Source organism: Acyrthosiphon pisum, chromosome A1, assembly GCF_005508785.2.
Source record: "Acyrthosiphon pisum isolate AL4f chromosome A1, pea_aphid_22Mar2018_4r6ur, whole genome shotgun sequence".
Lineage (NCBI taxonomy): Eukaryota > Metazoa > Arthropoda > Insecta > Hemiptera > Aphididae > Acyrthosiphon > Acyrthosiphon pisum.
In genome coordinates this window covers 9,300,420-9,313,939 of record NC_042494.1, presented here as the reverse complement: position 1 = coordinate 9,313,939, position 13,520 = coordinate 9,300,420, and the positions used below count along the sequence as shown (strand labels likewise).

At 28.9% G+C, this 13,520-nt stretch overlaps 1 protein-coding gene and 1 non-coding gene across 2 annotated transcripts; both read left to right on the top strand.

Moving 5' to 3' along the window:
• Positions 1 to 9,240: 9,240 nt before the first annotated feature.
• Positions 9,241 to 9,307, top strand: Mir9a (microRNA mir-9a). Its single transcript, NR_040175.1, has one exon. It is a non-coding gene; the product is annotated as a microRNA mir-9a (primary transcript).
• A 1,669-nt stretch (positions 9,308 to 10,976) lies between these two features.
• On the top strand, positions 10,977 to 13,520 carry LOC115033849 (receptor expression-enhancing protein 5-like). Its single transcript, XM_029488316.1, has 3 exons — positions 10,977 to 11,489; positions 11,528 to 13,291; positions 13,362 to 13,520. The coding sequence occupies exons 2-3, from the start codon at positions 12,800 to 12,802 to the stop codon at positions 13,518 to 13,520; spliced, it is 651 nt and encodes a 216-aa protein (XP_029344176.1). The 5' UTR covers positions 10,977 to 11,489; positions 11,528 to 12,799.

Genomic DNA, 13,520 nt, shown 5'->3' with positions numbered 1-13,520 from the left:
GTAAATATTATCGACATAACACGATCAAATTACATTATAAAAATCATCCGATGAACAATATTATTGTTTTTAAATATCTATTTCTTATGTTCAGATGGTTCAGTCAAATATAAGAACCGATAATTAAATACCTAGTAAGTATATCCATCTTGATTGAAACCTTATATAATAATGTATTTTTAAATGGTTGAACTAGCAAAATGGTACTGAAATTTCTTTAATCTAAAACGTAATATGCACGAATGCACGATGTACGTATATTTAGAATGATAGTAATTTCATGTAATAAAAACTATTAGATACTCTTAACATCGAGTATTTTATTTCCACTATATTTATGTAATATACAATTCTAAACGCCCAGCACTTATTATTATCGTCATATTATATCATCAAACAAGTGAATGTATTTCAACTCCAGATTAAACATTAATGCTTCAACATACATTATAGAAAACATTTAAGTATCTATTCATTTATTGGAACAAAACAATCAAGCTTTGAACAAATAAGTTGTTTAAAGTATAAATTTAATTTTTAAAATAAGTAGATAAGTATTAAAAGTTTTCTAACTAAATCACTATGTTTAAGCTTAATTTATGTATTTATATACCTAGCAATAATAATATATATATATGTGCATAATATCTATTTTAGATTCTAAGAGGAGCGAGACATATTTAGGTAATCCAATAGCCTTTTCTTTTTAGTCTGTGTCAACACGCTTTATAGTAGAAAAATGCTTCAAATTTCATTATTGTATCTGGTAGCATATGTTAGGCGTAGCTTGGTATTTGATGGTCAACAATTCACATCGAAAAAATAAATTTTATTTTTTTGTTGTAATTCAAAACTTCAGAACCGTAGAAATTTAAGAGTTTCTTTAAATATTCAGACTAGCATTAACTATAGACATAATACAATTACAAAAATATTTTGCCCCTTTTTGTGCTACTTAAAAATGGAAAATGTTTGACTTTGTTTAGATTATTTTTGATTTATTTATGATGAGTAATAGTGCATATACATTTTTTACATCCAAGTAAAAAATCTCGAAAATTTAATAAAATTATTATCTAATATTATTTAAATCAAAAAATATCGAAAAATCGTAATAAAGTCCTATTTTTTTTATAAGCGTTTAATGTTCAAATCTCTAAGAAATTTGTCAAAATCACGAAAATATATAAATGTTTTTGTGATTAAAAATTTATAAAATTATCTCCTTTCACTCTTAATGCTTGAAAATGTGATACAAAATGACTGAAAAATTGGAAATTAAAAAAAGCTTGGCGTAAGAGTGCATACATTTTTTATTATCGATTGAAGTTCAAATGTTGACGTATTTGGATATTATCACGTAAAAGAACGATTTTTTTTCAAACAATTTTGGTCATTTTATTATAATTCAAATACTAATTGTAGAAACTAAAAAGGAATATTGATATAAGTTTTATGAAAACGGTCTAGTAGTTTGAGTTTTCTAAAATCTAAACATAAGTTTAGATCCCCGTTGTGTCCGTTCATCCATCCGTTAGTTATCAGTGGGCATAATATTAATTACGATTGTTGATAATAATAAATAAGATATTTATTTATTGTCCGTACAGTTACTGTACATAGTTACGATTATTTATATTAAAATAATTACTTATTGTACAAGTATTTAATATAGATGCATACCAGCCAAATTATACTACCAAAATTGGTTTGAGTTGTATTTGGATTACTAAAGTTTATTGCATTGTATTAAAATGCATTTAGCACGCCTACAGGATGAACTTTCTTAACTTCATATACACATTTATTATCTGTAACCAATGTCCGGGAAAAAATGAACAAATATAAAATACATCACCATAAATATTTTTTTGGTTTAAGTGTACCTCAGTAGTCAGTTCATAAAGTTAAATACCGGTGTCGGTATACCGCGCTTTGTGAAATAATTTAACATAGATGGGTTACCGCAAGTCACGGATTGGATTTAGCACTTAATATATATTCTTTATATTGTTTAAACTACTCTCTAAGCTTTTCTGATATCTCTAAAATAAATTTCTGAGATTTTCTTAAAAATCATTCCAGTAGTTTTGAATATATAAGCTACAAATATTGAAATATACATTTGGTTTTAAAATATACAAAGTTTCTCAAATCGAGGCCATAAAGACGACGATTTGATGCATGCTCTCTACCCAACTGTCCCCGGTTAACTAAAGGTCATTTATAAGCAAAAAAAAATTTTACGATTTCTATCGTGAATCTCAAAATCCTTTTGTGAGCACCTCTTTAAAATGTTAATTTTGGAAAATCCTTTCTTAGTTCACCTTTAAAAGGTGATACGAGAAAACATAAAAATGTCAAAACTCTATATCTATGATAGTTTAGGATTTAGATTGATCAGTCAGTCAGTCAGTCAGGAGTCAGGACACGTTCGATTATCTAAATACATATATATATTATATATATTGTTATGAACACCACAACACCACTGTTTATGGAATGTGATGCTCTGTTATATTTTATATTGTGTCTTTGGTCGTATCCAAAAGACGACAATTTGTTGGACCGTTTTCTACAGTAGGTGATTTTCAAATATTGTATGATAGTTTTAGTTAAATATTTAGATACGCCTTTTTAAATTAAATTAATAATACACTTTAAATTATATTTTATATATTACCTAAGCATACAGCATAACTTGAATCGGTTACTAGACTGAATTGTTGACAAGACCGATTTATTTAACCCTGTCGCGTATATGTGATTACGCGAATTAATAAATAAGACGCCTACATACAATCGTCTTTACACTATAATATAACTAATACAAAGAGTAGGTACCTTATATTATAGACTAAACGTAGTGATGGGCACAGAATAATATAATATATTATAGGCACTACTACGTTTCCGCCATGTAAAAAATTTGTTTTTTAATTGTAAAAAATGTATATGCCATATTTCTACTTATTAGATACTAATAGTAATTTAATATGTAACTAATGGCAACCATTTAAATAAATAAAAAAATATGCAAGACCTTTTAGGTACCTATAGAAGTTTAAAAAAAGAATCTATTGATATATTAATTTTTATTGAAAACGGTCAAGTAGTATTTGAGTCTATTGACTTCGGTTAAACGGACATCTATTTTTAGCTGTTTAACCAGACTTCACCATCGAAAAAAATGAAAATAATATAAAATATAGCTAGTGTATTTTGGTTTTAGTCTACCTCAGTTTATGGACTAATTGGTGTCGGTGTATCTCGATTTATGAACTAATTCGACCGGGATCTGTCAGCTTGCCGGTGGTGGATTGGATATAGCACTTAGTATAAATCGAAAGTAGTTTAAACTACTCTCTAAACTTTCCTGATATCTTTAAGAACAATTTAAAATTTTCACAAAATCGGTCAAGTATTTTTCGAGTATACTACTATAATATAAACTAGGTACATTATACTCCCATATTTGTTTTGGGATATAATTTTTTTATTTGAGAACATAGATTGACGATTGATGCAATTAATGTCGATAAAAAATTATTTTTCGTTCAAAATAAAACTTGAAAATGTAGTACAAGGTTCCATATGAATTGTTTGTAGTGAAATTAAAAAAAAAATCAGTATAAATCCACAATAATTCTGTCTGAAGTTAGAATTTAGACGAAATTCTTCAAAAAACGTGAAAATTTCGTACTTTTTTTTAGTTAGAAATTCATACATCTTAGATTTTGAGCGGAGGTATGAATGTATTGATTTTACAATGATGTGTGTTTTTTTTGTGTTTGTCACCACAGTTTGGGACAGTAAAACTGCTTCGATTTTCTTCAACAATATTTTTTTCGACTGAAAGTAAATCTATTTGGTGCATTCGGGAGGTCAACATTTACAAAAGCGCCGTGAAAAACTACATAAAAATTAAGGATAAACGGGAATTTTTACGCAAAATCGGTTTTGGATTAATTGGTGTATCTCTAAAACAAATGACAGTATGTATACATGGAATTTTCCATGTTTGTTTATATAAGCATTTTCTATACACGATAGGTTTGTTAAAAAAAAATGTTAATTCGTTTTACACTGTTTACGGACAATTTCAAATTACAAATTTTTTTTTTCTATAAATATTAATAAAACTTTATTTGTAGGATCAAAAATTGTGAAAAATAAATACAGGACTCCTGATATATTGTTACAATAGTAGATTAAAAACATTGAAAATACACAGGCACGTTATTTTTTTATAATCATTTAAACTTCAAATTTTGACGTAATTTATCAAATTATTTAGTAGTTGAAAATTTATAAAATGTTCAACTTTTATAGCTAAGGATTGAAAATTTAAAAAAAGGTTCCACGTAAAAAGGTTATATATAAATTACTTTATTCACAATAATATCACCAAATATACTTAGTAATATCGTTTTCGCTCAGAATCGTTTTTCTTATAGAATGATATTATATCATTGAATTCAAATTTTCCACAATCCATTACAGTGACCTACTTGTAACCACTTGCCCACTTTTTTTTGTTTTTATACCTAACATTTGAAAAATCAATAGAAGATTCCTCATACGTTTTTCTACCTTAAACAAAAAAAGTTTACCTAATAGTACCTACCTACTATTAATTTTTTATGAGCACATGAATTTAACATTTTTATGACAGGATGTTCACCCGTAAATGAATGATTTATCCTTAATCAATTTTTAATATTATTTTGTGGTACCTAATTTAAAAACAAATAATCGTAGACTTTTGGCATTTTCACCAAATGTTTATAATATTAGCATTTTCAAAATATTTTGACTGTTTTAATTTTTATCAATGAAAAATGTACGATTTTATTACCTTTTTAAAAATTATTATTGTGGACAAAAAAATATTAATTTGGTAATACAAGGTCCCTTAAGTTGTTATAATATAAGTTAAAAAATATTAAATACACATTGGCATACATTTTTTTTAAGCACTTGAAGTTAAAATATTGAGAAAATTCGTCAAAATCACAAAAATGTGCAAATTTATTATTTTGTAGTTAAAAATGCATAGAATGTTCAATTTGTATATCTAACTGAAAATTTAAAACAGGGTTTATTATAAATATTTCATATTGCAACTAAAAAATCTAAAAAATATATTTAACACAATTTTTCTTCATAGAAATTTGAAGTTCAAGTTTGGACCATATTATTACATATCTAGGTACTTCAACAAAGAATATTCATGTTAGTTATTTTGTCGTAATTTAAAAATAATATAGGTGGGTATTTAAACTTTTAAATTATATTATTATATTTTTTAAATTACAATTTTTTCGAGAAATGAATTCAACCTACTTTATTACTAATGTTTAATAGTAAAAAAAAATACTTAGAATTTAGCAATAATATCATTCAATATACTTAGCATTTTAGCATTTAGCAATATGTAGGCCATCTTTGCTCAAAATCGTTTTTCGTATACGTACCTACAATGATTTAGAATTATTAAATTCAAATTTAATAGATCCATTAGAGTGACCCTCCTACTTGCCCACTTTTTTTAAACTTGATTAACATAATATTAAATTTCAATATTTCACGATAATCAGCAATTTTTGTAAAATGTAATAAGTGTCCTTATAAGACTATTCTAACTGACTAATTTTAAGCAATCCTATTTTATAAAATATGTGTAATTTTTTTTTGTGAAAAAATAGTTCAATCCAAGCTAGTGATTTTAATAGTAAAGTTTTGGATTTTTAAAATATACTTTCAATTTTAACAAAGTTGATATTGGAAACTATAATCACAATTTATTATTGTATAATTTTAAAGGTAATTATGACATTATTCCAGTTAAACCCTTATAAAATAAAATGTACGAGCATAATTGATTTTTATATTTATAAAACAATTTGAACTCATAATCATAAACATCTTATTATCTAAAATAATGAAATGTATCAACATTTACGTAAATCATATATAATTAACTCTTCTACGTTTTAAGGAGAAAATTGTTCGTATTATGAAGCCCGTGATTGTAATATTTAAGACTTAAATAAATGAAATTTCTTTTATGTAAACAGTAATCACCCATTATCACAATCGTATTAAACACTTTATGTACACGTACATGTTTGGAATTTATTATAAGCTAGACCGAGGTATATATTGTGTTATACCTGAGCTCGCTAAATTGAATAGGTATAAAAAAAAAACTAAAAAAAACAGACGCGTATGCACACGGCTTTCGTATAGATTAGGAGATGGGCTAACAAAAGGTATGTTATGTGCGTGTGTGTGCGTGTGTGTGCCTTGTGTGCGTGTGTGTCTGTGTATGTGTGTGTGTGTATGTGAGTGTGTCTATATTATTCGTATGCGCGACTGGTGGGATGAAAACCAGTACCTGTTCGTTAAATATGAACCGGTTGTGTGTGCACAGATCGCTGGACCTTACACCTACAGGTTGCCCATTAGTCAACAGTTTGGTGTCAGTCGTCTTCTTTTAGCCCTAACATTTTTTACTAAACATTTCATAATTACAGTTGTCTCCTTTCTTATACTGTTTGTAGGTTCAAAACTACTAAAAGGTTCGTGCTTCATATTTTATTTCCTGAAAAAATGTTCTACAAAAATATGAAATATTGGCTCACAGCCTGCACAGGTAATATCTATAGTTTTACTAACATATTTATTAAAATATGTATTTTAAACATTTTTCTCAATCAATACTATAAGTTATAACTTAAAATTTGTCTGTATTGTAATTTAATGGTTTTCTAATCATCGCATATACGTTGAACGAAACTAAAATTAATCTTTACACTTTGAGGTTATGTTTTTAAATACTTACTCCTTAGTTTTTACCAATACCTACCTTTTTTTTATTTTTTCTGAGAATTTTATTCACTTTTGAATATTTAACAAATATCTGTTATAAATTATTATGCAATTATGTAATGTTAATCATTTTATGTAACGGCGTAACGCGTTATTATAATGTCAATAGTTCACTTTCTAAAATATCTATTCAGTATTCACCAACTTTTAGATGTAGGTATCAAAACAATAAATTAATATAGTTGAAAAACGTAAAAATCATATGATTTTTATGTTCAAAAAATTAGGTAGGTACCTACTCAAAGTACGCTAACTACAGTGATAACGCCGGTAATTATGTATTATGACTATCAGATTAAACAATTTAACGGAATACACTAAAATCTTAAATTGTAGGTAATGAAAAAAAATGATTAATTTAAATTTAAAATGTGAACTAGGTACCTATCATATTGATCTTTACAGAATATTAGAGCAGGTATTTATAAGAAAACATATATATTATATTATATACCTAGGTAAATAAACTAATGAATTATCTTGATGAATAATAGGTACTATATTAATATATTGAATGATGTCAACATTTTCAAATAACTAAGTATTTTATTTTGTATCAATTTCATTGGTTAAAAATGAGCTTACGAATCTAAAATTTTTTAATATAACTTATTTGAAATTGTTATTTTGCTATATTATAATACTTGCATATTAATTTGATTAGGTACTATTATAAAGTTATAAATTACACGCTATTATTTGTCTTTAATATCTTAATAATAAAATGTTAATGTATTTTAATTTGGTAATTCTTAATAGGTTAAGCTATAATATATTGCTTGTAAATAATTGTATATGACGTAGTAACACGAAAGTGTTTCTTTATAGGTCGTTGAATTACCTTTCTAGTAAATTATTTTAATATTAATGAATTAATAATGTATTATTCGTTTAGTATACTATTATAATAGGTATACTACCTACATCGCTAGTTTGTTAAATTTGTAAATTAACTTTTTAGTAGATCTAAAAAATAAATTATTTTATTATTAATTGCAATATTATGATTATTTTTCTGGACCTTAACGTCAAATAAATTACATAGGTACCTACTAAATGTTTAAATAGCAAGTTAAAGTGGTATTATTGCAAATAGTATAGATAAATGCGTTCTACAATTTCTAAACACAATATGAAACGCTAAATATTATCGTTTACATAATAACATCACGTTTAAAAGTAAAAACGTTTTGATAACTTAATAGTTAAAATTGCTTTCACATGTATACATGACGTGTAACTATAAAAAATCAAAATTGAATAGATAAATAAACAAAGAATACAAATTTAAATTATGTTTACACCTAATTTTAATTACTTTGTCTCAAAAGAGCTTATAAAATATTACGACACATACATTTTGTAAACTTTACTTATTACTTATGAAATATTTAATTTCTTTGGATATAATAGAACATGAATGTATAATATATATTATATTATATTATATTAATTTATCACTTTCATTTTATTATTCGTGTGGTAATTTCAACTACTTAAACTTTATTTCATTAAATTATAACCGAAAATCACAATATAGTGATTTAAATAAATGATATAGACACAGACACTATAATAATATTATAGTATGAGTAGGTACTGTATCTAATACTAAACTATTATACAATTTTTTTCCACGTGTATGATATTATGTAATAGTTGTACCTACCCGTGATACCTAACATTAGCGTATTATTTGAGTGTCACACTTTAAGAATTTCGTTTACCAATCGGTAGGGGGAAATGGTGTTGGTATTTTTGGACATTGCAAAACCAGTGGCCCTAACGTACATCCGCCGTGATTTCATTGTTTATTTTGTCATTACAGTAACACACATTTCCATAATAGGTATGTGTGTGTGTGTGTGTGGGTCCCTAACGTGCGTAATAATGATAATACATAATAATACCGACTGAACGGCCGTCGATGCATCATCGATGGGGTAAAACGGTTCGTCGGTCGCAGTCGAGTGCTCTAGCCCACCACCGAGGTCGGACTGATGAATCTAAACAATATAATACCTACGCCAGCTGCGGAAGCCGGTTCGAGAGGCTGGTGCATACGTTATCAACACGATGGAGGTCTGAGAAAACCCGACAGAAACTTCTACCACCGTCTTACACTGTTGCAATAATAATAGTAATATTAATATATCATTATATTATATCGTAGGTACGTTATTCGGACGAATATCGAACGCGTGTCGGTCACAATACGTTTGGTCGGGACATATTATTATTATCGTGACGCCGAATATCGTTCTCCACAGTTCGTCCATCGATACTTGCATTTTACGTGCTGCGGCCGGGAGGATCGGCGGCAGCGGATTGGGTAGCTGGTTTTTCTCTTTGGTTATCTAGCTGTATGAGTGTTACGTATGAAGCTCCTCATAGGTCTAGGTGACCGAAGTTAAAAATCGCACCCATTACTACGACTGAACTACCACTGCGGCACTATACAACTACGGTGCACGGCAAACCAATGGCCGACAGCGGATCTCCATGTTGTATAAAATATAATATTAATACGTTGTATATATACCTTATACTTGATTGTAAGCTTATAACTATAGGTAGGTACCTAAAGCAGCAGACGTGTATTATAATATTATATATGTACAATAAGGGGAAAACGTCGACGACGGCGTTCGATAGATCAAGAGATTAATGGGATTAATGGTCCTCCTCCCCTCCGCCACATCGACGTACTGCTCCTCCGCCACCGACTGCAAGGTTGCGAGGTTGCCAGACACACGCATAACATACAACGATACATATTATTATTATTATTATTATCATTGTGTACCCCTCACTCTCTTCCCACCCACATCGTAAATGTGTGTGTGTGTGTGTGTGCGTGTGTGTGTGTCATGCACCTCTTTTTTTCTTTCAGAACCGGATTCTGTGTCATCTTGTTCTGGACAGTTATGGCCGCCGACGCCACGCCGGGCATTGTTAACCTTGGGCTGGATGTGCATAACGAAAATTACCGCGGTGGTGGCACCGGCAAACGAGTGTATATTATATTATTATAAATTATAATATTATACCCATTATATAGGTATACATATTATTATGACGGAAGACCCGTACGGATATATATGAAAAATATTAATATATTTTTTTTTATTTTTTAACCACAAAACCGTTGTGCCTACACACTATAATAATGTATAATATAATATGGGTACCTACACGTAAGTAATAACAATACTATGCGCGCGTAATATTAAGTAATGTAATTAAGTATTAAAACCAAAAATACGCTAGTACATATTTTTCTTGATGCTTCAAATGAAAAATACAGTTTTGTCGGATTTTTTATTTTTCAACAAACGATTAATACAATTTGATATTAACGCTAACACTAACGACCAGATCAGCTATATCATACAGCTGCTATATCACGCGTATACGACTCAAAAACTATAAAATTTCAAAAGGTAACCAATTAGAAAAGAACTTATATAGGTTAGGTTATATCATGGGAGTTAAGAGTTTCTATATATGAAATTGTTTATAAAATTTTTATTTTTTTTATTCAATAGTACAATTTAGAAAAATTGTCTTTTAATAGAATGTGTACAAATTGTATTTGATACCTGTAATATTATGTACCTCAGTCAATAGAATAATCTACTGGCGCTCTCCATTACCGCACAAAATGTATAACCCAATAGGTACCACACTGAAAAATAGAATGATTTGTGCAATAATGGGCATTGCCCTAGCTATTATACTAATACTAATTTATTATTCTTATCATGTAGTTTTTATGTGTCTACTAAGTACTAAGTCTTCTACGTTGAATACTTTTATTTACTACTGAATAATAATACATTACTTTGTAGATACATGTAGTTATTTTCGCATTTACCTAGGCATGTATATAAAGATTAAAGATAAATACAAAAACCTGAAAAACACCATTTAAATTATTTCTTACTGTATAAGTTCAAATTATTATTTACCAATCTGAAGGAATAAAAATACAACTACTCTATACATTATATAGGTACCTACTACTACAAATTAATTTTTTCCAGTCTGTATAATTTAATTACACTAACGTAACATATAATTATACAATACAAATTAGATATAAATTAAATATTAAATTTATAAAAACAAAATATAGGTACCTATACCAATCTTACATGTATCGGAATATTGGATGTATATAAATTATAGCCATAGGTTACCTATCTATTATACAGGGGCATGTCTGGAAATCTTTCCGGGAGGGGGGGGTCAATTTTTATTGAGGGGGAGGGTTGAACACCCAAGTCCTCCCCCCTAGGCACGACTCTACTTAACTAAAATAGTAAAATATTCTGTAGTAACACGATAAGAATATTTTATTTTATTTTGAGTTAACCAATAAGTATTTACTTAAACTTATAATACATATATAGTACTTTAATACAGCTTATAATTATTTTCCAAAAATTATAATTATAAATATAAGTTATTAAGGGGGACAAATACAAGGAAACAACCTGTGTCTTATCCTTGTGCATTATACCGTATAAGTACATTGTATTCATATATTACATAATAAATAGGTAGGTATAAATGTATAATATAAGTAATAAGTTATTACTTATATTATACATTTATACATTTATATTAGTAATAACAGACAACGTCATAATACTGTAATGTGTGTTAAGTGTGTTATTAAATATGTTAATTTAAAATATATTTTAAAACAAAATAACTGTCAAACAAATAATGAACCTTTGCCTATATTTATAGTTTTACAGTGAGTGAACATACGTTTTAATACTATCAACTGTACCCACGGGCCAAGGCCCACGACTATAGATAAATATTATCTATAGCCGTATGTCCATGTGATTACTGTTGTAGTAGGTACCTACTGGCTACTCTACAGATTTTGCATTCTACATACTTTGTAGCTAATTGTTTCAAGCTGAAATATTTTGCTTTAAGAAAATGACGTGTATACCTATAACCTATTATGAAAATAGTATTGTCATTCTTACATTTTTCACCTGTAGTGTAATTTTTTTCATCACGAACCGCTATAATAGCTATAAGTGCTTTTAGTATCTAACGCATTAAATTTACCTAATATTCAGAAGGTATAACTACTTAAAAAGTCTAAAAATTATACTTTGTGGCATTAAGTTTCTGTATTCTGACGTCACGTGACGTCAAGTCTACACATTTTTAAAAGTGAAAGTGATCATAAAAAGTATAAAGTAAGTGGCGTTATAGCATTATATAGGTACATAACATAGGTGTCTTGTGGCTCGTGTCTAAGTGTCTTTCAAAACTATACCAAGAAGAAAACTTCAGAATGACTATTCTCAATTATATACCTATGTTATAAATGTAAGATAATAACATCCAAATCGATATTGTTTCGATAAGTAACGGAGGAAGATTTTAAAATAATATGGTTTACTTTAGGTGTCTAATCAGTTATTACCCTTAGCTCCTCGATTCCTATTTATAAATGGAGATGATTTATAAGTATGGCAAAAGTCAAATAGCAGCCAGATTAAGTAGTTTTTGCCTTTTTGGGATCCATAGCAAAATGCAATAATATTATTAATTAGTAATCACTGAATTAAGTTTATCAACCTCATAGGGTTGTATATAATATAGGTAGGAAATTATCACAGATACTAGAAAACCAATTACTCCTACTATATTTGGCCAGCGGAAAAAACTTATAAATAATTAAGTAGTCAAGTGCAGTTTAACTATAGTAACGTAATACTTTTACTATAATAAACATTCTTAAATTCATAATTACACAATAAACTAAATTAAAACCAACAGTAAGTTATAATTAGATAAATACCTACCTAAAAACATTATTATATTGGTACCTTTTTATTTTTAAAAACTGTCGCCGAACACCGCTTACAACATGGTACGAGCAAACAAGGTGAAATTGGTAATGGAAATCATGGAAAACATATTACACGACACATCAAAACCGTGGACGAATTTCTTTGGGCGTGTGGAAACGCGGACCGGCGTACCCAGGTTAAAACTCCTGATAGGAATTCTGCTGGTCACGTCGGTCATCCTGCTCGTTTTTGGAACAAACGCGATGGCGTTGAGCAACGCCATCGGATTGATATACCCAGCAAAGGCGACGGTGTCGCTAATGATTTCGCCCCCGAAGAGGCAGAATTACGCTCCCGCCGCCGCCGCTGCCGAAACCCAAAACAAAAAGTTCACGTACTGGCTTACGTTCTGCGCAGTCTTGATCGTAGAGCAGTACTGCGGATTCGTATTATTCCTATTTCCGTGGTACTTACTGTTGAGGACATTATTTTTGATATGGTGTTCCACGCCAATCCGAAACAGCGGTGCGGCTTTCATAAACGCCAAGGTCATATATAGAATCTTCAAGGTTAATATAACAACTTATAACCAGATATTTAAATTATTATTACCAAGTATACTAATATTGTTATTATTAGGATTGTGGTAAACAGCAGCCTACGCGAAGGCCTCACGTCAACATTAACTGTTCCAAAATCCAAAACTTGACGCAACACCGCCAACCATATCGGCGAAATTGTCTGCCACCTCGGCGATCACCTCAGACGACATCTTGGAGGTCGGCACTTCGGAAATGA

Coding starts and splice junctions, on each gene's coding strand:
- LOC115033849 (XM_029488316.1), top strand. CDS start 12,800: ATGGTACGAGCAAACAAGGTGAAATTGGTAATGGAAATCATGGAAAAC. Junction 13,292..13,361: donor TCATATATAGAATCTTCAAG/GTTAATATAACA, acceptor TGTTATTATTAG/GATTGTGGTAAACAGCAGCC.